General features: G+C 36.7%; 1 protein-coding gene across 2 annotated transcripts in view; it reads left to right on the top strand.

Annotated features, from left to right (window-relative positions):
• Positions 1-27,362, top strand: part of COL4A6 (collagen type IV alpha 6 chain) — a 377,060-nt gene that overhangs the window by 302,404 nt on the left and 47,294 nt on the right. For both annotated transcript variants that reach the window (XM_053699142.1, XM_053699141.1), the window contains 4 exons: positions 771-890; positions 22,103-22,284; positions 23,894-23,957; positions 26,026-26,100. In XM_053699142.1, coding sequence (XP_053555117.1) covers positions 771-890; positions 22,103-22,284; positions 23,894-23,957; positions 26,026-26,100 — 441 coding nt within the window. The remainder of the gene's footprint in view (positions 1-770; positions 891-22,102; positions 22,285-23,893; positions 23,958-26,025; positions 26,101-27,362) is intronic.

Genomic DNA, 27,362 nt, shown 5'->3' with positions numbered 1-27,362 from the left:
TTGGCAGCCATATAGCCGTTTCATCAGGATGGACTTGTGAGCTTATATTCTATAGGACCTGATGTGTAAGCATTAGGCTCAATCTGATGTAGAGAGTACATAGATAGTACAGAGAGTAGCCTATAAATGATATGTGTATATATAGCTATGGCTGCTGTTCTTGGTTAGCATTTCTTTATCTAGAACAGATCCATATCCCACTTTTTTGTTCTAAGGAATTAGATTGTAAAGCAATTGCTACCACACAAGAGCATTAAAGGGACATACAAGTCAAAATTAACCTGTCATGGTTCAGATATGTCATTTTAAGAACTTTTGAGAATGTTTAGTTTATTTCAAGTATCAAATGTATTTTGTTCTCTTGGAATTCTTTGTTAAAAAAGCATACCTAGGAATGCTCAGTGGAAGCTCTGCTGGGATATAGCTGGTGTTTGGTGGATACACATTTCTCTTTCTTGTAATTGGCTCACTGAATGTGTTCAGCCAGGTACCGTTTAACACCATTAACCAGTTATATACAAGTGACAGTGCACTAATACATTACAACATTTTCTTTTAGCACTTTCATGTACCTATAAAGTTTAGATATCTTTTTTATCATTCTATGTATAATTTTGTGTATATATAATATAATGTCTATGTTTTTGTTGGTTTGCATTTATTAAGGTGTGAATGTTGACATGATTAATATAAGATCTCCAAATAATTTCACGCATGGTATTAACAATGGAATCTTTTTACCCTTCAGCATTGTGTACTTTATTTTGTAGGTGATATGGGAGACCCAGGTGAACCTGGTCCTCCTACCAGTGTCCCACCAGGACTAAGGTCCAAAGGAAATGCAGGCGATCAAGGACCATTAGGTCCGTCAGGATTTCCAGGGCCAAGAGGTAAAGTGAAATAAAAGAAAACAAAAATATAGCTTTTACACATTCTACTGTAAAAAATGTTGCTTTGTGTTTTATTTTAACATATATTGATGAACAATGTTTTGGCAATGCGCTAAAGTAAACTGAATGAGATCTAAAACTTTTACCATACTGGAACTAAGTTTGTTAGCCACAGTAGTGTGAGCATGACACTTGTAGTATTAAAAGACACCTGTCACTACATGAACTGGCTAGAATATGCTCCTATCAAATTCGAGAAGACAGCATTAAATACTTGGGCATCCATTTGACTCCCAAATTATCTTCTTTACTCACAGCGAATCAACCTTTACTAAGAAATATCCAAAACGATTGCCAGTCATGGCGACCTAAACCAGTCTCGTGGTGGGGAAGGGTGCAGATAGTTAAAATGTCTATTCTACCACGCATCTTATACATACTCCAAACAATCCCAATCACCCTTGCACAAACATATTTCACTCAATTACAACGTATACTCAACAACTTTATCTGGGGAGACAAACATCCTAGAGTAGCTAGAAACACTATGTACAGGTCTAGACGGGCTGGAGGAATGGGGCTACCCCACATATGTCGATACTATCAAGCGAATAGTCTACAAAGAGTGATAGACTGGCACACAAAACACCAAGATAAGGCTTAGGTATCCGTAGACTCTCAAATCCTTAAAACTCCACTGTTAGGTTCCTTATGCTGGCAGCCCTCTGATTACAGACCGGCAATAACTAAATCAGTTTCGTTGTACAGACACATCTTCTCAACCTGGGATAACATTATTTTGAGAACTCCAGGAATTTCTTCCACCTACTCTCCCTTGACCCCAGTATTTCAAAACTCTGAACTTTTGTCAAGCATATTGGGAGCAACGGGTAACACACAATACAGGGAGTGCAGAATTATTAGGCAAGTTGTATTTTTGAGGATTAATTTTATTATTGAACAACAACCATGTTCTCAATGAACCCAAAAAACTCATTAATATCAAAGCTGAATAGTTTTGGAAGTAGTTTTTAGTTTGTTTTTAGTTATAGCTATTTTAGGGGGATATCTGTGTGTGCAGGTGACTATTACTGTGCATAATTATTAGGCAACTTAACAAAAAATAAATATATACCCATTTCAATTATTTATTTTTACCAGTGAAACCAATATAACATCTCAACATTCACAAATATACATTTCTGACATTCAAAAACAAAACAAAAACAAATCAGTGACCAATATAGCCACCTTTCTTTGCAAGGACACTCAAAAGCCTGCCATCCATGGATTCTGTCAGTGTTTTGATCTGTTCACCATCAACATTGCATGCAGCAGCAACCACAGCCTCCCAGACACTGTTCAGAGAGGTGTACTGTTTTCCCTCCTTGTAAATCTCACATTTGATGATGGACCACAGGTTCTCAATGGGGTTCAGATCAGGTGAACAAGGAGGCCATGTCATTAGATTTTCTTCTTTTATACCCTTTCTTGCCAGCCACGCTGTGGAGTACTTGGACGCGTGTGATGGAGCATTGTCCTGCATGAAAATCATGTTTTTCTTGAAGGATGCAGACTTCTTCCTGTACCACTGCTTGAAGAAGGTGTCTTCCAGAAACTGGCAGTAGGACTGGGAGTTGAGCTTGACTCCATCCTCAACCCGAAAAGGCCCCACAAGCTCATCTTTGATGATACCAGCCCAAACCAGTACTCCACCTCCACCTTGCTGGCGTCTGAGTCGGACTAGAGCTCTCTGCCCTTTACCAATCCAGCCACGGGCCCATCCATCTGGCCCATCAAGACTCACTCTCATTTCATCAGTCCATAAAACTTTAGAAAAATCAGTCTTAAGATATTTCTTGGCCCAGTCTTGACGTTTCAGCTTGTAGCTTGTGTGTCTTGTTCAGTGGTGGTCGTCTTTCAGCCTTTCTTACCTTGGCCATGTCTCTGAGTATTGCACACCTTGTGCTTTTGGGCACTCCAGTGATGTTGCAGCTCTGAAATATGGCTAAACTGGTGGCAAGTGGCATCTTGGCAGCTGCACGCTTGACTTTTCTCAGTTCATGGGCAGTTATTTTACGCCTTGGTTTTTCCACACGCTTCTTGCGACCCTGTTGACTATTTTGAATGAAACACTTGATTGTTCGATGATCACGCTTCAGAAGCTTTGCAATTTTAAGAGTGCTGCATCCCTCTGCAAGATATCTCACTATTTTTGACTTTTCTGAGCCTGTCAAGTCCTTCTTTTGACCCATTTTGCCAAAGGAAAGGAAGTTGCCTAATAATTATGCACACCTGATATAGAGTGTTGATGTCATTAGACCACACCCCTTCTCATTACAGAGATGCACATCACCTAATATGCTTAATTGGTAGTAGGCTTTCGAGCCTATACAGCTTGGAGTAAGACAACATGCATAAAGAGGATGATGTGGTCAAAATACTCATTTGCCTAATAATTCTGCACTCCCTGTACAATGATTTAGGCTATTCAGTCCCGATTGTTGACTTTCTTCACAAGGGGAAGACAAGATTTATCAGACATTTTAGGAGGGGTTTACACTCAATGGTTAAAGTATTCCCAACTACATCACCTTTTAATGCTTTCACCTCACAAACTTTCCCTTCTAAGACTGCTTACTAAGTTTGAAGAAGTCTGTAGAAAATCTAATACTATGAGGGGCACATTTGCTACATCCAGAAAAATTCTCGACGACTGCATATACAGACACACCCCCACCTTCACCCGTAGATGGCAGGAGGAACTTATGACAGACATCACTCAGACAGAATGGACTAGATAAATCCTCTTCATCAGCACAAATCCTCGAGATGAATTATAAAATTTTAACAAGGTTATACCTGACTCCTGCTAGAATCAAATTACTGTTCCACAGTGCTTCCCCCCTTTGCTGGAGGGGAATGCGGGGAGACGGGTACTATGACTTATGTGTGGTGGTCCTGCCCCAAACTGTTGCCCCTCTGGACCTCTATAGAAAAAAACATAAGCCCACTGTTTAATCCCTTAATTAAGCTCACACCCCGCTTAGTCTTGTTTAATGATAGGCCCAGACGCTCTTGCAAAATCCACGCACAGCTCCTTTAATTTTGTCTGAATGGAGCAAAATCATTATTGGCTAGATCGTGGAAATCAGACTTGGTACCTACACATCTAGACTGGATAAAAAGAACACAGGAGCTATTGGACTTAAAAGAGTATTCTTATTATAAATCAAACAGGTTGACATATATCAGAACATCAAATTTTATTGGGACACGTTAAAATCACCAGAGGTAGATGTATGCACAATACCTAGTTGAGACACATATTTCACTCTCGGAGAGACAACCGGTTGTCCGCACCCCCCCTCCTTCTTTTCCCTCCCTTTCTTAACCCCCTACTCCCATCTTCCATTACCTTCTTGATTATTTTCGAGTTATTATAAACCTGAGTTTTTAAGAAGACGCATATGAAGATTAGACTAAAGGTATTTGACTTGAAATGTTTGTTCTATTGTGTTCCACAGACCCACAATTACTGTTTTTATTATCTAGTAGAAGTAAATCATACCATGCAGTGTTTGTGGATGACGGGATAATAATGGGACATTCTCGTATAATTTTATGTGTTTTTTGTATTGTATATCCAAGATATCATCTCACTTATTGACCTTATATATATCTATACGGAACAACTATGTACCTTTCTATGAGAAATATATTAAAAATATATTAATAAAAAAAGAAAAAAAAAGATACCTGTCCATCAAAAAAGATGCTTCATTTTTTCCTCTTTTTGCAAAATCCGAACTATTTTTTTCCAAAATAAGCTATGCTGCAGTCTTGTATAAATGAAGGTGGCGCAAAAAGAGCTTTGCTGATTCCTAAAGAACTGGCTGATAAAAATATATATATACACAGAATATGTACTCCTTATCGTGTGTTGTTTATAGTTTATATTTCTTTGCAAATTTGAAATAATGAAAGTGACAAATAAAATGGTATTAAAAAAGGATAAGCATGAATTCATAACTAATACAAATAGGTGAATACCCGTTAAAATTGTGATTGACACCGGTGTCTAGTAGTCTAACAGCTATGTATATATAGACTATACAAACAATAAAAAAGAATACAAAGAAAATGAGTAAAATCTCATTGAATATTCAATAGATGTGCAATCGTATATTAAATGTTAGTTAGAAATGAGAACAAAAATTGGTAACGATGCCTTTCAGGATTCTGATGTGACACATTTTACTTACGTGTATCTTCAGCCTTTCGGCCCAAAGTTACCTCTGTTTTTATCACAGGAGCCTGCAGCTCCGGTTTCTGTTCCGCTGCGATTCTCCTTCTGATTCTTACAGTGCACTGTAATGGGGGTAAGAAGTTTTAAGTGGTCTCCGGTTTATCCGTCCTGGTAGAGTGCTCTGTGTGTAGCCTCCGTTTACCAGGTTATTTACTTCTCCGTTTTCCCAGAAATCAGCGGTTGGTGGCTATCGGGTTCTATGCGTTTTAGCTTACAGCCTTTCTCAAGATACCTTCAGTCCCTGTGTGTCATATTTTCTGTAATGCCCTTTTACGACTTATTTAAAGTAGGCACCTGTTTCTTTAGAAAGCAGCAATGTTGCACATATTTTTATATCTTGGCAACTTATTTTTCATCTTAAACTTGGATCAGCACCACTTGCATGGGCATTAAAACTGGCTAATAAAAGTGGTAAAAAAAAAAAAAGAGATGATGTAGTAGGCAAGTGCTTTGTATGGGGGCCTGCTTATGATAAAAAATATATGTACATGTAATTTATCTATTTTAGAGCACCAGATATTTATATAGTCCCACTATGCATTATATACAATTGTCTAATATTTAATACTAAAACATGCCTCTTAGGGTTCATTTTTATATTGGCCATCTTTATGAAGAATTAGGCTCTTTCATTGTGAAATTCCATAATTTGTTGACATTAACATAAATTGACCAGTCTTGAAAAATATACATTATAAAAAGCTCAAAGATGTATATTTGACAAACAGTCAGTCTGTGTGTGTGTGAGTCTGTGATAGAGAGTGTCTTTGTATGAGAGAGTGTGTATAAGAAAAATTGTGTGTGTGTGGTATGTTGCTTTAACATAATGTAAGATGTGTAAAACTTTAAGAAAGTAAAGTTAAAGTAAATATTTATGATAGCTTTACAGTGTTACAACTTCCAAGTCCAGATATATTTGTGCTTGACTTGTAAAATCTTATTTTATTATAAATGCTCTTCTCTAGTAAATCTAACATGAGTTATTGCTTATGTGTATGTATGAGTATATTTGTGTATGTGCGCATATGTATGAGTGTGCATGTATGAATGTCTGTGTCTATATATGTATGTGTTTATGAGTGTATGTTTGTGTGCATGAGTGGGTATGCATGTGTATATGTATGAGTGAATGAGCATGGATGGGCGTGAGTTTATCTATTTCTATTATATAACAAAGATTATAGGCTGCTATACTTTTGGCCATGTTGCAACAAGATAATCTGCCACATTGCCCCTGCTGATATTGGGCTCTGGATGTATATGTGTTTGCATCTGTGGGTATTCTGATGCACCATTGAGTTACCTTTTTTATAGGGAGGGACCAAAAAAAATCTTGCACCAGGGCCCTCTGTTCATTAGGTCCGCTACTGTACCTGATATCCAAAACAAAGAGGATGTCCACAGCTCTCCAATGATAAGAATAATCTTATATGTCCTAATAAAGATTATTCTTATCATTGGAGAGCTGTGGACATCCTCTTTGTTTTGGATTACTACTTGGTGAAAGGGCAGTTCACCTGTCTACACGGGCACTCCACTCCTTTAGTGCTGTTCTACTCCTATTTGTTTGTACTGTACCTGATATGATCGTCTTCTTGCCTTTTAAAGCCCAATCGAGTTACGCCCATTTTTTCTTCTTTAGCTCATTAGATTCCATTTTTTATTCCTATGTAACAGTAATTATTTTATGTCCTGTTACTTTTGACGTAGTAGTTTTTCCTCAATTTTCTTTCTTGGCTTTCTTTATTTGTCCTATTTGTTTGCAGAGCTTCAATTATTTGTCTGTCTATTACATTTTATTACATTTTGTTACTTTCAGGAGTACATATTGAATGTTTCAATGTTCATATTGGACTAAAAGATATTCTCTGATCCGAGATGGATAACCTAAATTTCTATCAGATGGCATAAAATGTATGAATTGTATGTAAAATTATTTGGTGATAATATGGAGCTACGTCATGTAAGATATATATTAACCAAAAATTAAAAAAAAAATTAAAAAAATATTTATATATAAAAAATATTCATGCATAAAAATGTTCATATATAAAAAATATATAATAAAAGACTTATATATATGTATTCCTCATTTTTTTAAAATAAATTATCTGTTTATTTCACATATGAAATATATGGAATTAGTCATGTAGATAGGTTTGATCCCTTAAAGGGATACTGAACCCAATTTTTTTCTTTCACGATTCAGATAGAGCATGCTATTTTAAGCAACTTTCTAATTTACTCCTATTATCAATTTTTTTATCATTCTCTTGGTATCTTTATTTAAAATGCAAGAATGTAAGTTTAGATGCCGGCCCATTTTTGGTGAACAACCTGGGTTGTTCTGGCTGATTGGTGGATAAATTCATCCACCAATGAACAAGTGCTTTACAGGGTTCGGAACCAAACAAATAGATTAGATGCCTTCTATTTCAAATAAAGATAGCAAGAGAACGAAGAAAAAATAATAATAGGAGTAAATTAGAAAGTTGCTTAAAATTGCATGCTCTATATGAATCATGAAAGAAAAAATTTGGGTTCAGTGTCCCTTTAAATGATATAGAGCATTTATTTGAAATTGTAAAAAACCTTAATCAGAATTAAAATATGATTTTTTTAAATATTTGGATAGGTTTAATCTCTTCAAGTTATGTAGCATTTATTTGAAATTATAAAAAAACTTTAATGAAGATAGTATATCAGAGAAAAGGGTTTGAAAATTCTTTGTTTTTCACAGAAATCTCCAATTTGTAAGTATGCTACTGTTCATTATCTTAATTCTAGTATAGGTCCATTAGTAAACTAATTAGTCTATAATTTTATAAATGGATCTGTTATATAAGGGGACCTGATGAGAAAATATTTCAGATATTAATTTGGGAAGAATGATTTAGGTGTATAACTGATTATATTATGGAGGTTAAGTCCATTTCACTGTTTAAGCCTTTGGGAAATAGTGTGCCTAGTCTATAAATGAACTCTGCCTCTTGATGTAGGAGTCTTATCAAATCTCGTGCTCATGGCCGTTCCTCTTTCTTGTTAATAGTATTTACCATCAAATTTGAAATAATTGTTTTTCAAGATAAAACCCATACAATCTAAAATGAACTCTCTCTGAATATTTGACATTTCTATATCTCTTAGTATAAATGTGTTAATCGCTTACATTCCTCTAGTATGCTCAATACATGTGTACAGGGAGCTAACGTCACATGTCGCTTGTATATAGTTGTCTTGCCATTTTATTTCTTGTATTATATTTAGGAAATTTTTCATATATTTCAAATGTGAGGGTATTGGTTTGACATATTTTTGAAGAAAGTACTACGTACTGGGATAGGTTTGAGCTCAGTGAGTCTATTCCAGAAATGATAGGTCTGCCTGGGGGGTTGGTTAAGTCTTTGTGAATTTTGGGAAGGAAATAAAAAACTGGTGTGCGGGGGTGTTCTTTTTTGAGGAATTTACTTTCGTTATTATTGATAATCCCCTTTTCATGTGCTTCCCTTATCATAGTGTCTAGATTATTTTTTATCCTCTCTGCTGGATTATTTAAAAGTTTTCTGTATGTTTCTTTATCGTTCAATAATCTATATGCTTCTTATAAATATTTGCCTGTGACCATAATTACAACTCTGCCACCTTTGTTGGCCTGTTTGATAATAATGTTTTTGTTCTCTTTTAGTTATTTTAGGACTAAATTTTCTTTTTTCAATAAATTCTATTTCATATCCTTTTTGCTGTCTAGCTTATCAATACCTTCCTTAACTTTTTTTCTCGAACATTTCTTTGGCACAAACTTTTTCTTGCATGGGGAAGAAACATGATTTTTGTTTAAGATTTGTATGTATAAAAGGTGGATTCTCTCATGATCTTATTTTTTTTTTTTATAATCAAAGATTTTTATTGAGGTATTTAGCAAAACAAATGCCATACATAAACAAAAATTAAGGTGATTTCGAAATAAACATGGCTAATGGTGATAGTAAATCATAATAAACATATTGAAGCTAGCTATATCCTACTATGTTACCAGCGTACTTCAGTTATATACATTGCGAGATTTACATTGATACCTCACATTTTTGTTTTTTACAGGATGTTACTATAGTACCTCATTAGTAAGGTATACTGCCCTTTAGTATGATATTTTCATCTGTCACATGTAGAATAAATATCTTTGATGAGAGATACATTTTTACCCCGCAGGGTACAAGATACTGATAAAAGTGTAGTAGTAATAAAGGAGAAATAGAGTATACAATATGATTGGCACCATAAACCAAGTTTCTTCACTTAACATATAAGGTTACTTTAGAACCTATTTACACTTATGTTCCAGAGGATGAAAGTTGGCTTAAATATATGGAAAGTAGCGGATTAATACCGCAGAAAAAAAATCACCATATTGGGTGATTGAACAATAAATGAGGAAAAATAATAAAAAAAAAAAAAAGGTATAGCAGGCTAAACAGCTTATGAAAAAAAAAAATAAAAAAAAAAAAATAAATAGCAAATTGTTAAGGGGTCTGTAATATCTGAACACTGAATCCTCATTATAACCAGTATAAGCTAGGCTTCTTTATCACAGTAAATTTACCCTAAAAAGTATGTGTTTGTGAGGGCCATTCAGAGCTGGTATATTACCAATGTGAAAACTATCCATATTGTGAAGGTGAAACTGAAAAAAGTACTTAAACATGGTTAGGTTATAGAAAAATTCTATAGGGGTTGAGGACATTTGGATGCCTGTCACACTTCCTGACTTGTAAGTCTATATTAAGCAAGTTCTATAATAACAATAGCACAGTAAATGTACAGTAATCTGGATATGATGTAACAAGAAGATCTCATTAACACTATAATCATACATCTACCAGATTTATACTGATTACAAGTTTATACAGGCTATCTAAAGCTGGTAGAACACAAGTGCTAAAGCCGTCCTAAGTATGGGAGTGGGAGACAAGAGAAAGGAGAAAAAATAAATAAATGCTTAAGCATAGTTAGATGTCGTGGTTTTTTACAGGGATAACGGAGCTGTGATTGCTATTTATATTTCCTGTTATGCAGGAACATGTTATACCAAAACTGCAATAATAGCTGCTAGCAATATATCTTATTCTCTGAATTTAAAGCCTCAGAGGTACCTAATCAATATGTATTTGGAGCTGGTTAACTACTGAATCAAATTATATAAATTCCTCAGCATGCCACACTACCTCGGCCGCTGGCAGTGCGGGAAAATGCCAAGTTATTACACTCAAAATACAGTAGTACTAAATCTTGTAAATCCACAGTAGGCAATCACTAGGGCAAAAATCCTATTCATCTAAGGATATGATAGCTAGCAGAGTATAATAAAGTCCCCCTTAGCACTAGCAGAATTGCTGCAACGATTTAGGAATATGTGGCAAACATGAACCTAGCAGAAATAATACATTTGTACCTGCATGTCTAGACTTTAGAGGAGGGTAGGGAGAAGTACATGAATCTACAATCTACCTCTAAAAAAACATAACAAAACAGAAGACAAGGTTAACACAAAACCACACTATCCATAACTTAGTGTTATACTGTAAAATTGTGTCTAGAGACTTTTGAGGGAAAATACAATGCAGTGTGTAATAACATTATAGCTGAGAAACCATAAGTAAATTAAAACAGGGCTCTTAGCCTAAGGTAAGCTAGAAATAGTTACTAGCGTCCATCTTGTCCCAATCTGGAGGGTATGAACTCTGTGTCTATTATTGGTTTTATCCAATACCAAGCCTTATGTAGGGAAGGATAATGTTCAGCTGGGAGGGCAGACTTGCTGCAGCACTGCGACCCGCTGCATGATTAGGCTTTCTCGTGTCACAATTATCCTCACTCTGTAAAGTAGAAAGAAAGTTCCTCAGGACCAGCAGAGCAGACCTGTTATACTCTGAAATGTAGGTTGCTAGCTTATCTTGGCCCCAGCAGATCCGGTTCGTATCAGGATTCTTTTTGGGAGCGATCATTGGCGCCATTACATTGAATAGGTCAGTCACCTCAGACTCAATGTCCGTGGTGCCAGAAGTAGGGCACTGTGACGCAGCAATCTCACGGGCCCTGAAGAATCTAGCAGGAGGGCATTCAGACTTTGCCGGTAGCTCCAAGTGAGGGAAGATCTTATCCGGCCCTAGGCGGCCCACAGAGGACGCCGGGGGGGGAGCGGCACATTGATCCGTAATGGCCAAAAGTAAGGAGCGAAATTCCTTCTGCAGCTGGTCATAGCTTTGCGAGATCGCATTGCATAAAGTGCGCTCCCAGTTATCCACAGCTGCTAGGGCATCCATGTTGCGTTCTAGGGTATTATCCAACCTCCTTAAAAGATGGTAGCTGTGGTGCAATCTTTGAATAGCCCCCAGAGTGAACTCAGGCTCTCAGTAAGCTAGACCAGCTGTTTAGTCCTGCTAACCCCGGCGAACCGGGGGGGGGGTGTTGTGGATGTTTTTCTATCTAGGCCGCCATGCTTGATACGCTCCTCTTGAGAATTATTATGCTGCTGGCAGTAGGAATAAAGATAATATTTGGTAGTAAACGATTCAGCAGAGTTTCCCCTACCAGGACATCTTGTTTTGATAGAAAAGAAGTAGGTACATATACTGGTAAACAGTTAGATTTTTCAAATTTGTGAGGAGCTTCTCTTCTGGTGACTGATCATGGCGCCTGCTAGGACACGCCCCATGATCTTATTTTTAAAGGGGTTTTTCCTAAAATATTTCTTAAGGGCTAATTTTCTAGTGAATTGATTAAAGGGAAACTGAACCCAATTTTTTTTATTTCATGATTCAGATAGAACATGAAATTTTAAGCAACTTTCTAATTTACTCATATCATCATTTTTTTTTCGTTCTCTTGCTATCTTAATTTTAAAAGCAGGAATGTAAATCTTAGCAGCCAGCCCATTTTAGGTTCAGCACCATGGATAGCGCTTGCTTATTGGAGGCTTACATTTACCCACCAATAAGCAAGCATAACCCAGGTTCTCAATAAAAAATGGGCCGACTCCTATGCATCACATTCCTGCTTTTTAAATAAAGATAGTAAGAGAACGAAGGAATATTGATAATAGATGTAAATTAGAAAGTTGCTTAAAATTGCCTGCTCTATCTGAATCATGAGAAAACATTTGGGTTTAGTGTCCCTTTAACATTTACTAGTCTCTCAAATTTGTTGAGTTTACATGCCGGGGCAAAGGATAAACCTTTGTTAAGGACTGCTGTTTGTTCTTGGTTCAGGATAATTTGACTTAAATTAAATAAATATCCCTTTTGTTTCTACTTGGACTTTTTTGTTGCTTTTCTCCCTTCCATTTCCCCTTCCTCTACATCCTCTAAATCTTCTTTTTCCTTTTTGTGGATCGTGTGATTGTATTGGGCCTTCCTCTAAAAAAGTATTTCTAGAAGTATTAGCTTTTGGTGTGGGAGTTTGTGTGTCATTTTCACCGGGATCTTCTGTTAGTAAACTGAATCTATTATGTGTATGAGTGACCCATTGTTACCATTCCTTTGTGTGTTCGTGTTTTTACTATATTCACGTGGTTTGTCCAAATTTTGGTATTCTTTATTAGGGTTTCTCCAACCTCTCTGTGTGTCTGATTGATAATTTCTATACGGCTAGATTATGAGTTTTGCATTAGAAGATATGCGGTGCTAACGGGCAGTTTATGTTCACTGCTCACTTACAGACAGCGCGGGTATTACAGGTTTTTACAAACCCGGCGTTAACAGACAAGAAGTGAGCGTTGAGCAAAATTTTGCTCCACATCTCACTCCAATACCAGCGCTGCTTACGTTAGCGGTGAGCTGGTGAAACGTGCTTGTGCACGATTTCCCCATAGGAATCAACGGGGAGAGCCGGCTGAAAAAAAGTCTAACACCTGCAAAAAAGCAGCGTTTAGCTCCTAACGCAGCCCCATTGATTCCTATGGGGAAATAAAAGTTATGTCTACACCTAACACCCTAACATAAACCCTGAATCTAAACACCCCTAATATTACACTTATTAACCACTAATCTGCCGCCCCCGACATTGTTGCCACCTACATTATATTATTAACCCCTAATCTGCCGCTCCGGACACCGCCGCCACCTACATTATATTTATTAACCCCTAATCTGCCGCCCCCAATGTTGCCACAACCTACCTACACTTATTAACCCCTAATCTGCCGCCCCCAACGTCGCCGCCACTATAATAAAGTTATTAACCCCTAAACCTAAGTCTAACCCTAACCCCCCCAACTTAAATATAATTTAAATAAATCTAAATAAAATTACTATCATTAACTAAATTATTCCTATTTAAAACTAAATACTTACCTGTAAAATAAACCCTAAGCTAGCTACAATATAACTAATAGTTACATTGTAGCTTTCTTAGGGTTTATTTTTATTTTACAGGCAAGTTTGTATTTAGTTTAACTAGGTAAAATAGTTATTAAATAGTTATTAAAGGGATACTAAACCCAATTTTTTTCTTTCATGATTCAGATAGAGCATGATATTTTAAGCACCTTTCTAATTTACTCCTATTATCATTTTTCTTTGTTCTTATGCTATCTTGATTTGAAAAAGCAGTACTGTAAGCTTTAGAGCCGGACCATTTTTTGTTCAGCACCTGGGTAGCACTTGCTGATTTGTGGCTAAATGTAGCAAACCAATCAGCAAGCTCTACCAAGGTGCTGAACTAAAAATGGTCCGGCTCCTAACTTTTTATTACTGCTTTTTTAAATCAAGATAACATGAGAACAAAGACAAATTGATAATAGGAGTAAATTAGAAAGTTGCTTAAAATTGCATGCTCTATCTGAATCATGAAAGAAAAAAAATGTGGGGTTAGTATCCCTTTAACTATTTGCTAACTACCTAGTTAAAATAAATACAAATTTACCTGTAAAATAGAACCTAACCTAAGTTACACTAACACCTAACACTACACTATAATTAAATTAATTCCCTAAATTAAAAACAATTAAATACAATTAAATAAAATTAGCTAAAGTACAAAAAAAACCCGCTAAATTACAGAAAATAATAAACAAATTACAAGATTTTTAAACTAATTACACCTAATCTAATCCCCCTAACAAAATAAAAAAGCCCCCCCAAAATAAAAAAAAGCCCTACCCTACACTAAATTACAAATAGCCCTTAAAAGGGCCTTTTGCGGGGTATTGCCCTAAAGTAATCAGCTCTTTATCCTGTAAAAAAAATTACAAATCCCCCCAACATTAAAACCCACCACCCACACAACCAACCCTACTCTAAAACCCACCCAATACCCCCTTAAAAAAACCTAACACTAACCCCTTGAAGATCACCTTACCGGGAGAAGTCTTCATCCAACCGGTCCGAAGTCCTCAACAATGCCGGGAGAATTCTTCATCCAAGCCGGGCGAAGTGGTCCTCCAGACGGGCAGAAGTCTTCATCCAGACAGCATCTTCTATCTTCATCCATCCGGCCAGGAGCGGGTCTATCTTTAAGACATCCGACGCGGAGCATCCTCTTCTTTCCACAGCGACTGAAGAATGAAGGTTCCTTTAAGTGATGTCATCCAATATGGCATCCCTTCAATTCCGATTGGCTGATAGAATTCTATCAGCCAATCGGAATTAAGGTAGGAAAAATCCTATTGGCTGATGCAATCAGCCAATAGGATTGAGCTGGCATTCTATTGGCTGATTGGAACAGCCAATAGAATTCCAGCTCAATCCTATTGGCTGATTGCAGGAGCAGCAGCGGGTTTTTTGGATTGTTTACCCTTATTCCAGTTCTGATTAGGTCTCCAGACTGACTTAGATTGGGTAAAATTCCCTTCCTGCTTTGAGGAAGAAGAAGAAGAAGCGGGGGGTCCTCCTCTAAAGTTCCGAAAGTTTACCCCTCATTTTAACTGACTTATCCTGAGGTAGGGCATGGCCTTTACCTCCTGTAATATCAGAAATGATTTCCATCAATTCTGGCCCGAAAAGGGTCTTGCCTTTAAAGGGAATAGCTAAAAGCTTATGTTTTGATGACACATCAGCAGACCAAGATTTGAGCCACAATGCTCTACGTGCTAAAATAGCAAATCCTGCATTTTTAGCCGCTAATTTAGCAATTTGAAAAGCGGCGTCAGTAATAAAAGAATTAGCTAGCTTGAGAGCCTTAATTCTATCAAAGATGTCATCTAATGGAGTCTCAACCTTAAGAGACTCTTCTAGAGCTTCAAACCAAAAAGCTGCTGCAGTAGTTACTGGAACAATGCAAGCTGTAGGTTGTAAAAGAAAACCCTGATTAACAAATAATTTCTTTAGTAGACCCTCTAATTTCTTATCCATAGGGTCTTTAAAAGCACAACTATCCTCAATGGGTATAGTAGTACGCTTAGCTAGGGTAGATATAGCTAGCTCTACCTTAGGGACCGTTTGCCATGAGTCCCGAATGGTATCTGATATGGGAAACATCTTCTTAAAATTAGGAGGGGGAGAAAACGGTATACCTGGTCTATCCCATTCCTTTCTAATAATTTACGAAATTCTCTTAGGAACCGGAAAAACATCAGTGTAAGTAGGTACTTCCAAATATTTATCCATTTTACACAATTTCTCTGGAGGAATCACAATAGGGTCACAATCATCCAGAGTCGCTAAAACCTCCCTAAGTAACAGGCGGAGGTGTTCAAGCTTAAATTTAAATGACATAGCTTTCGAATCTGTCTGAGGTAAAACATTCCCTGAATCAGAAATTTCACCCTCAGACAGTAATTCCCTGATCCCCAACTCAGAGCACTGTGAGGGAACATCGGAAATAGCTAATAAAGCATCAGAGGATTCAGTATTTACATTAATACCTGACCTACTGCGTTTACCCTGCAACACTGGTAATTTAGACAATACCTCTGTAAGGGTAGTTGACATTACTGCAGCCATCTCCTGCAGAGTAAAAGAATTAGACGCACTAGGCGTCGCTTGTGTGGGCAATAAAGGTTGTGACACTTGGGGAGAATTGGATGGCATATCCTGATTCTCTTCAGACTGAGAATCATCCTTAGGCACACTTACTTTATTTAAAATATGCTTTTTACATTGTAAGGCCCTACAAGAGTTACACAATGTTAGAGGGGGTTGCTTCCAAAACACATAGAACTATGAGAATCCTCAATGTTAGACATGTTGAACAGACTAGTAATACCACAAAAGTTGTTTAAACACTTATTTATAGCATAAAATAATCTTTAGAAAAAACGTGTACTGTGCCTTTAAGAAAAGAAAAAGTGAACAATTTTTCCAAAAATGATCAAATAACGTTAAATTATTTAAAAATTTGCTCTGCTGTGGTGCCTACCTGCCCCCAGGGTACTTCGAAAAAACTTCCCAATACTTCAGACCAGCTTGCACAGTCCAGGAGCCACCAGAGTTACTGCTTGCTGCTGCCTAGCCTGAAGGAAGTGCGCATCTGAACGCGTGAAAAATAGGCCACGCCCCTTGAGGTCGATGCCGAAGTAGGCCCAAACACAACCGCATGGAAAGCGGTTTCACACCTAAGTAAAATCAGCTAGTGCCATACAACCCCTCAAATGCACCAGTAAATAAATATATAAATATCAGAAAAAACGTTATGTATCGTTTTTCTTTTTATTATAATGCCCATAGTGCCACACAATGCACCTTTAAATAAAATTAGGGATTCCAGTAATACCCTTTATATAACATAGGAATACTGCTTACCCCATTCCCATACAGGGAAATAAATGCCAGCCAGTTCTGATATATCAAGTCTCCTCAGAATAAAAAAAGGCTGCACATACCATAATGCTGCTTGTAGCATGAAACCGGTCTCCACACTGAAGATGTCTCATGGTTACCTTCAGAAGTCTTGTGGGAACCAGCGTGGATCTTAGTTACAAATGCTAAGATCATCAACCTCAGGGCAGAAATCTTTTTCCATATCCCCCTGAGGAAAATACACACCGGTACCATTTAAAATAAAAAACTTGTTGATTGAAGAAACTAAAACTAACACCTCACTTTACCATGTCTTCCTAGTATAACACAGGCAAAGAGAATGACTAAGGGTGGAGGGGAATGGAGGGGCTATATATACAGCTCTGCTGTGGTACTCTTTGCCACTTCCTGTTAGCAGAAGGTTAATATCCCACAAGTAAGGATGACATCCGTGGACTTGTCATATCTTTGTAAAAGAAAGGCCCTTTTAAGGGCTATTTGTAATTTAGTTTAGGGTAGGGCTTTTTTTTATTTTGGGGGGGCTTTTTTATTTTGTTAGGGGGATTAGATTAGGTGTTATTAGTTTAAAAATCTTGTAATTTGTTTATTATTTTCTGAAATTTAGTGTTTGTTTTTGTACTTTAGCTAATTTTATTTAATTGTATTTAATTGTTTTTAATTTAGGGAATTAATTTAATTATAGTGTAGTGTCAGGTGTTAGTGTAACTTAGGTTAGGTCTTATTTTACAGGTAAATGTGTATTTATTTTAGCTAGGTAGTTTATTAAATAGTTAATAACTATTTAGTAACTATTCTACCTAGTTAAATAAATACAAACTTGCCTGTAAAATAAAAATAAACTCTAAGCTAGATACAATGTAACTATTAGTTATATTGTAGCTAGATTAGGGTTTATTTTATAGGTAAGTATTTAGTTTTAAATAGGAGTAATTTAGTTAATTATAGTATTTTTTATTTAGATTTAGTTTAATTATATTTAAGTTAGGGGGTGTTAGGGTTAGGGTTAGACTTAGATTTAGGGGTTAATAACTTTAATATAGTGGCGGCGACGTTGGGGGCGGCAGATTAAGGGTTAATAATATTTAATTAGTGTTTGCGAGGCGGGAGTGCAGCGGTTTAGGGGTTAATATATTTATTATAGTGGCGGCGATGTCCGGTTCGGCAGATTAGGGGTTAAGAATTTTATTATAGTGTTTGTGATGTGGGAGGGCCTCGGTTTAGGGGTTAATAGGTAGTTTATGGGTGTTAGTGTACTTTTTAGCACTTTAGTTAAGAGTTTTATGCTACGGCGTTGTAGTGTAAAACTTTTAACTACTGACTTTAAATGCGGTACTAGGCTTGACATGAGAGGGTCTACCACTCATTTTTTGTCAGACTCATAATACCGGTGCTATGCAAGTCCCATTGAAAAAATAGGATACACAATTTACGTAAGTGGATTTGCGGTATTTCCAAGTCTGGCCGAAAAAGTGAGCAGTACACACCTGTACCTGCAAGACTCGTAATACCAGCGGGCGTTAAAAAGCAGCATTAGGACCGGCCAACGCTGCTTTTTAACCCTATCGCAAAACTCGTAATCTAGGTGATAGTTAGGTGTCCATTTTTTATGTGAGTCAACATTATAATATGTGTGTGAAACTCTGTTGTTTCTTTGTTCTTCTGGGTGGTGCCCTCTTTCCCTATTTCTAAATAGCAAGTGATTGTGATTATTACTCCTGAAATCATGTCTATAGTATGGATGTCTCTCTGGGCTGTTCCTATCCTTATTATACCAGCTTCTCTCATTCCTTGTTGAGAAATGCTTTTCCAATTTTTGTTTAATTTCTTTTGTCATTTTATTTTCTAAATCGTTTAGGATTTGTTCCTCATCCTTTGAAACCATTTCAGATTGTATATTTGCATTAGATTTTTTGTTTAATTTATTATGAATCTTATCAAGAATGCTCTCTCTTGTGTTAAAAATCTCCATTGTTATGCTGCAGTGTTCTGTGTTCAGTCTTGTTTTTGTTTATTAGGTTTAAGTAGGAGTTGATACGGGAAGAGTGAGGGAGCAAATGATAAACACCTTACTCTGAGTGCTACATTTATGCTATACATTGATTTTAGACTTACACTGCAAGATTACAAGTCTTGTGATAAATCTAAATTTACCGTTAGCGAAAAAAACGCTAGTGATATTGTTTTTGTGATTCCCGGGATCCGCTTGTATTACAAGTTGAAAAAAATATTTTTTTACTAGTGGTAGCCTATGAATCGCAAACATCGTTACTGAAGTTTTGTTGTGCTCGTGCATGTGGTCTCCAATAAAAAAACAATGGAGAAAAAAAGTGAAAAACCCCCCTAATACCCTACCATAAGTCCCTAGCCTTATAACCCCTAATCTGCCATCCCCCACATCACAAACACTAAATAATAATGTTACCCCTAAACCGTCATCCCCCACAACGCAAACTATCTAAATAAATCATTAATCCCTAAACCGTCATCCCCCCACAACGCAAAATATCTAAATAAATCATTAACCCCTAAACCACCATCCCCCACAACGCACAGTAATAAACTAATAACTAAACCACCTAACCTAACACCCCCTAACTTAACCCTAATTAAAATACCCATAAATTAAATTAAAATTATACTACTTTAAAAAAATAAAAACTTACCTGTGAAATAAAATTTAGACCTTAGCTTACCCTAAAAAAAAATCTAACATTACTTAAAAAAAAATATACAAAAAATAAAAAAACCTTACATTTACACAAAAAACCTACCATTACAAAAATAACAAAAGTTACACTTACAAAAAATAACAAATGAAATTACCAAAAATAAAAAAAAATATTCCTATTCTACAAATAAACTACCAATAGCCCTTAAAAGGGCCTTTTGTAGGGCATTGTCCTAAAGCTAACAGCTCTTTTGCATTAAATAAAACAATTAACCCCTAACATTACAACCCCCCCCAAATAAAAAAAGCTAACTAAAAAAACTAAACTACCCATTACCCCAAAAAGGGCATTTCCCTTAAAAGGGCATTTAGCTCTTTTTCTGCCCATAAAAAAAATAAACAAAATGATTCTTAAAAACCACCCCGAACTACATCTTCTTCCTGGCCGTGGTCCATTTCTATCTTCATTCCGTTGGCGGTGGCGAGGTCAGTGGCAATGGCGGCAGCAACGTCGGTGGACCTCTTAATTCGATCGACATGAAATGAAAAAGCTTTCATCCTATTGGCTGATTTGAATTTGAAGAATCAAATCAGCCATTAGAAATGCAAGGGTACCCCTATATAAAAGGGGTACCTTGCATTCAATCCTCAGTGTGCTGCTGGTGACCACATGAAGAGGGAGCTCAATGTCGATAGGATGAAGAGGACCACCAACGTTGCCGCCACCATCACTGCTGACCTCGCCACCACAACCGGGATGAAGATAGAAAATGGACCACTGCCAGGAAGAAGATGGACCAACAATGGATAAAGAAGGAGCGCCGCCCATCATCATTGGGAGTGCCAATTTTGGGGTAAGAGTTTGTTTATTTTTTGGGTGTTTTTTTTTTTGAGATTAGGTGTTGTTTTTTATGGGCAGAAAAGGAGCTAAATGCCCTTTTAAGGGCAATACCCATCCAAATGCCCTTTTCGGGGCAATTGGTAGTTTAGTTTTTTTTTAGTTAGTTTGTTTTTTATTTGGGGAGGTTGGGTGGTGGTTATAATGTTAGAGTATAATTGTTTTATTTAATGCAAAAGAGCTGTTAGCTTTAGGGAAATGCCCTACAAAAGGCCCTTTTAAGGGCTATTGGTAGTTTATTTGTAGAATAGGTTGTTTTTTTTAATTTTGGGGTGTTTTTTTGGGGGGTATTAGAATAGGAATATTTCTTTTTATTTTTGGTAAATTGCTTTTGTAAGGGTAGCTTTTGTTATTTTTTGTAATGGTAGTTTTTTGTGTGTTAATTGTAAGGTTTTTTATTTTCTATAAAGGCTAGGGTTTTTTGGTAATATTAGGTTTTTAATTTTTTGTAATTTTTTAATTTTTTAAGTAATGTTAGATTTTGTTTAGGGTAAGCTTGAGTTTAAATTTTATTTTACAGGTACGTTTCTATTTTTTGTTAAGGTAGTTAGTATAGTTTTAATTTAATTTATGGGTATTTTAACTGGTGTTAAGTTAGGGGGTGTTAGGTTAGGGGGTTTAGTTATTAGTTTATTACTGTGCGTTGTGGAGGGATGGTGGTTTAGGGGTTAATGATTTCTTTAGATAGTTTGCGATGTGGGGAGATGGCGGTTTAGGGGTTAATGGTTTCTTTAGATAATTTGCAATGTGGGGGATGGGGGTTTAGGGGTTAATACTTTATGTAGTTTTTTATGTCGGGGGATGAAGGCTTAGGGGTTAATACTTTTATTTAGTGTTTGCGATGTAGGGGATGGCAGTTTAGAGGTTAATCGTCTAGTTTATGAGTGTAAGTGTACTTTTGTAATTTATTTTTCTTGTGTTTTGTGAAACTTTTTAGTTTCAGAAAAAGCACTTTGCGTGAGCTCTTCGATTGTGGTATGGATTAATGCAGAAAGGAATATTTCGGTAGTGCAATGGCTGTTTCTCCTGACTTGTAATATCAGCGGAAGAAAAATTGATCGCGAAATTGTGGTTGCGCTAGTGCAAAGTCCGTTGTGCATCATTTGTAATCTTGCCCACAGTGTTCAGTTTTCTTTAGTACATTATTTGGAGGATTTGTCATCATCAATTTACCATTGTGCTAAATAATAATTACTTGGTCTGATATTAAACCTTTATATTTTTTTAGCATCACATTTCTATTAATTTGTTATTCTTACTATATTTAATTAATTAATTAATTAATTTTGTTCCTTGTAATTTGTCCCTTTCTTGTAAAATCTGTTACTGTCAAGGTAAGAAGAGTAAGAAAAAAATTCAAGTTTATGCTATGGAATACTGATTGCCTGAAGAATGGTTGAATAGGTGGATAATCTTCATAGATCAATTCTTTAAAAATCTTTAAATTTTTGTTGGTTAACCAAAACGAATTGTCCAAACAAAACCTACAGTGAATATATTTCTATTTGTGCTATGCCATTCTCAAAATTAAAACTATTCTCAAGTGTTTCCTCTATGGTAATTATCAAGGTTTGTTTATTTCAGGTGATAAAGGTTTACCTGGCCCCTCGGGGACTCGTGGATCTGCTGGACTTCCAGGTTTTCCAGGAAGAGAGAAGGGCCTACCAGGGAACCCAGGGCTGCCTGGATCATATGGACGACCAGGCTTTCCAGGACCCAAAGGAGAACGTGGAATAATTGGTTTTCCTGGCATGCCCGGACTTAATGTAAATATTGTTGTTTTATTACAGGCTCTTCAATAAGAAAATGTGTCAAAATGTAAGGGAGATACCAAGAATATTTAACAGTGGAAATGATGACAAATAAATGTTTTGTATTGGAGTAATTAAGAAATTATAGTGTAATTACTGGGGTTTGTAAAAACATTTTACCCTAATATTTATTTAAAATGATTAAAAGCAGCAATCTCATATGACATTTGTCCCTGCATGCTAATTGGTTGATTTACCTGAGAAATTATAAGGTTTCTTGATGAATCTGTCCTACTGACAAAAGGAAAACAAGGAGGTGAAATCAGAAATGAAAGCAAAGGAAATGGACTCATTATCTTTGTTACCTAAAAGAAAGATCATAAAATGTCTGACTGAAAATGTTGTCTTACATTTTATAACACAAATTGTAGGCCAGATTAGGCTAGGTGTGAGTTATGACTATGGTACTGCCCCTTTGAGGAAATCAGACCAAATAGGGAAGTTTATCTTAAATGTGTCTTGTTTAAAAAATTGTGAGCAAAATATATAAAAAGTATTAAATGTATTCTGATCTGTCAGAAGAGCTCTTTGAACATAGTTTTTGTTTTGCAGAATGACCAGCTGTTTACAAATTCAATTCCATTACAGATCATATGAAAACCCAGTTTATTTTATTGCAAAAAGTCATGAGGGTCAATTTATTGCTAAATGCCGACAGCATATGCTATCGGCATTTAACATTGCACAAGCATTTCACAAGAGATGCTTGTGCAATGCTGCCCCCTGCACATTCGCGGCCAATCGTATCAGATCAGGATGATTGCACCTAAAAGGCGGACAAGTTAAGGAGTAGCGGTCTTATGACCTTGGGCGTAGAAAGCAGCATCAGCTGCTTATTAAATCTACCCCATGAAGTGCTTTACGCGAGAACCCTCTGCAGAGGAATTCCACTCTTTTCAGTTTTTAATTGATTTGTTTGAGTTATCAAATTCACTAGTCGTACTTACCTGTTTGAAAATGCATTTTGGCCTGGTTTGTAAGGCACATGAGTAACTGAAAAAAATTATTGAAAAAGCAATTCCACACTTTATATATGTAAAGAATTTGACATTGTAATGCAAAAAATTATATACTCTGTTTTGTTAGAGCATGTAATTTTTACTTAAATTAGACCATTATGGGGTTGATTTCAATCATTATGATTTTTTTTTTGATATTGGAAAAACAGGAAGAGCCTTTTTTTGTTAACAAAATTATCACAGTCAAACACAGCTGAGCTGGATAACTGGAACCCTGAACAACAGATAATAGATGCCAATCACTAAAATTCACAACGGGTTGATGGAGCCCATGTGTTTGTTTTGCAGTTGGATAGAGTGGGGTTTCTGATAAGTGTTAAACAATCTGCATGTCATTTGTATATGGGCATGATGGATATACTGGGCATTATCTGTTGCATAAGTGTGACTGTAATGTAATGTGGCCTATGGCTAATCCTATCATAAATTACTGGTTTTAAATAGTTTGGATGCATGTAATGGAGCACTGTATTTGCCTTTTTTTACTACTTACTAAACGATGTCTGCTGATTACTAATGTAAGTTGTCATTCTCATGATTTGTAGGGTGATGATGGATTTCCTGGTAATCCTGGACTGCCTGGAAGTAATGGTCAACCAGGAATAAAAGGTAAGGAGACATAGTTTTTATAATGGCAACAAAGACTTAATTTCTCCATAATATATTTCAAATAAAATATTTTATACTCTTTACAATAAAAGGGTTTGAATGAAAATGATATAATTTGTTTATTTGTAGTCTTTGCTCCATGCAAATCCAGATTTCTCATTAGGCTATGTAGGCAACTGCCAAGGGCACCTTTTATCAGAGGGGATCAAGTGATACAATTTTGCAATACACTCTCTTTCAAGTCACACTGTGTGTTCTAGAAGCCTGACACACACTCGCTGTACCTTGGACCATATATAGATTCTTTATGTGCTGTACATAAGGAGTGCCCATGTAAGTGGTTTTATAATGTGGCATACATTGTTTATTTTGTTGGGCAGTGTCTAATTAATCTGTGTTTGTGTGTTTCACAATGTTGGCAATATCAAAATTTCTTGAAGAATTAAGTCTTCTGGTACTAAAAAATAATAGATTTGTGCACTTATGCAATCAAAGTACCTATTCCTACTTAAAGGGACATGAAACACAACATTTTTCTTTCATGATTTAGAAAGAGCATGCAATTTTAAACAACTTTCCAATTTACTTCTATTATTTAATTTGCTTCATTCTCTTGGTATGCTTTGCTGAAAAAATAGGCTCAGTAGCTGCTGATTGGTGGCTGCACATAGATGCCTTGGGGCCCATTTATCAAGCTTTGGATGGAGCTTGAGGGCCCGTGTTTCAGGCTCGCCAGAAACACCAGTTATGAAGCAGCGGTCTAAAGACTGCTGCTCCATAACCCTATCTGCCTGCTCTGAGCAGGCGGACAGACATCGCCACAAATCAACCCTATCAAGTACAATCGGGTTGATTGACACCTCCCTGCTGGCGGCCCATTGGCCGCGAATCTGCAGGGGGCGGCGTTGCACCGGCAGCTCTTGTGAGCTGCTGGTGCAATGCTGAATACGGAGAGCGCATTGCTCTCCGCATTCAGCGAGGTCTGTTGGACCTGATCCGCACTGTCGGATCAGGTCTGACAGACCATTGTTAAATAGGCCCCCTTGTGTGATTGGCTCACCCACGTGCATTGCTATTTCTTCAACACAGGATATTTAAAGAATGAAGCAAATTAGATAATAGAAGAAAATTTGAGTGTTGTTTAAAATTGTATTCTCTATCGGAATCATGAAAGAAAATGTTTGGGTTTAGTGTCCCTTTAAGCACAGTTGGTTATCACTATTAAAAAAATGCAATGAGACACTTCAGCAAAGCCAGCTGTAACCTATGAAATTTGAGATATATTATCTCAGAACAACATTAAAAAATGGAAAAATGTTCTTCGTGAACATTATATTGGAGACAAAACATGAGAAACTTCACCCCTGGAGAACAACTTTGCTGGCCGTTGATCCCTTTAAAGTTATATAATATGGTCATAAGAAGTCTGCCAAACATATCCCATATTGTGTTTGCTGATGGATGTACCTTAAATCAAATAATATCTCCCCCCTAGGATCGCTCAATACATGTAAGAAGAGAGTCTCGTTTCTAGATTGTGCAAATCAAATTAGCAGTTGTTGACTTGGTTCTTTTTAGGGAAGAGAACCAGATACTTCCTCAAGTTAATCTGTTGCTGCAGGGATAAAATTACTAATTTTTTTTTACTAAAAACGTACTACATTTTTGTTTATGTTGTAAGATGTTTCAATGTTTTTCTTTACATGACAAATAAACTGTGGCAGCTACAATGGTTGCCACCCGTCCCTTAAAATACAGAACACTTATAAGTTACACATGCTGCAGGGTGTGCAGGGGGGAATATGAATAGTGCTGTCTAGAAACACAATACATGTTCTTCGCTGCACACCCTGCAGCATGTGTAACTCATAAGTGTCCAGGAAAACATGGCTGAGGTGGCAATCCTAGCAGTTAGATAGGGTTCTAATGACACAGAGACCTTTCTTTACAAACTCCTTCATGTGATGTGTTTTGAATGCCATTTTTGTAACCCGTGAAAAGCTACATAGGTACAGAATAAAGACCATGAGCTCTAGCGACACACTGTCTTTATCATTATGTGTTTAAGGTGATCGAGGTGACTCTCGGGGACAACCTGGTCGTCCTGGAGTAAGGGGAGAAACTGGTGCAGCCGGAATCCCAGGTAATATTTTTAATCTTCAAAACATATTTATTTAGTGTTAGGCATTGTGAGTTAGCATAATAGTTTTTTTTTTTTTAATGGGACATAAAACCCTCCCAAAAATATTTTATGACTAAGAGGGCAATATTTAAAAAAAAAAAACTTTTTAATGTACTTCTATTATCACATTTACTTCTTTCTCTTAGCCTCCTTTGTTGAAAAGCAGGTAGGAAGGTGTAGCAATGTGCAAGCGACTGGAGCAATATATGACAGCAGTTTTATATCTGTTATACATTTGCAAGAATAATGGGTGGCAGCAGTGTTTCCTGTCATGCCCCGCTCTAGAAATGTGCACCCTACCTATCTAGATATCTCTTCAACAAAGAGTACCATGAGAATTAAGTAAATTTCATAAACCAGATTTCCAACTGCCTCTGCAATTTCCTCTTGGATGTCTTCACACTACCTCCAACTCAATCTGTCCAAAACTGAGCTACTTCTTATTTCCCCCTCTTGGAGACATCCAACACCTGACATTTCTCTTAAGGTTGGAGACTCTATTCTCAACACCTCACCCCAGGTCCGCTGTCTTGGGGTCACACTTGACTCAGAACTCACATTCAACCCACACATACAAGCACTTACCAAATCCTGACGTTCACACCTACGCAACATTTCCAGAATTCGTCCCTTCCTTACTCAAAAAACTACAAAAATACTAATTCATTCCCTCATTTTGTCACGCATTGATTATTGCAATCTACTTCTAAATGTCCTTCCAAAACACTGCTTCTCCTCCCTCCAATCTATTATGAATGCTTCTGCTAGACTCATCCACCTAAGTTGCCGCTCTACATCAGCTGCTGTGCTCTGCCAGTCTCTACACTGGCTCCCCATACACTCCAGAATACAATTTAAAGTATTAACCTTAACTTACAAAGCACTCAACAGTCTAACTCCCAACTATATTTCCTCTCTCATTGTGAAATATTCCCCATCCCGTCCTCTTCGAAAAACCTCTGACCTACGTCTCTCCACTCCTGTTATCTCTACGTCCCACTCCTGTCTCCAAGACTTCTCACATGCTGCTCCTGTCCTCTGGAACTCTCTACCCCGCTCCATAAGACTTTGTCCAACCTTGTATAGCTTCAGATGCTCCTTGAAAACCCACATATTCATAGAGACTTACTTCCCTGCCTATATATTTAACATTACCTTGGGCTGTGCATTGTTACAACAACACATGTTCACATTTTTGAAGTGAACATTTTATAAGTGAGGCA

The sequence above is a fragment of the Bombina bombina genome, chromosome 1 (assembly GCF_027579735.1).
Source record: "Bombina bombina isolate aBomBom1 chromosome 1, aBomBom1.pri, whole genome shotgun sequence".
Lineage (NCBI taxonomy): Eukaryota > Metazoa > Chordata > Amphibia > Anura > Bombinatoridae > Bombina > Bombina bombina.
Note: the sequence above shows the minus strand (reverse complement) of the source record. Positions and strands in the feature narration are given on the sequence as shown.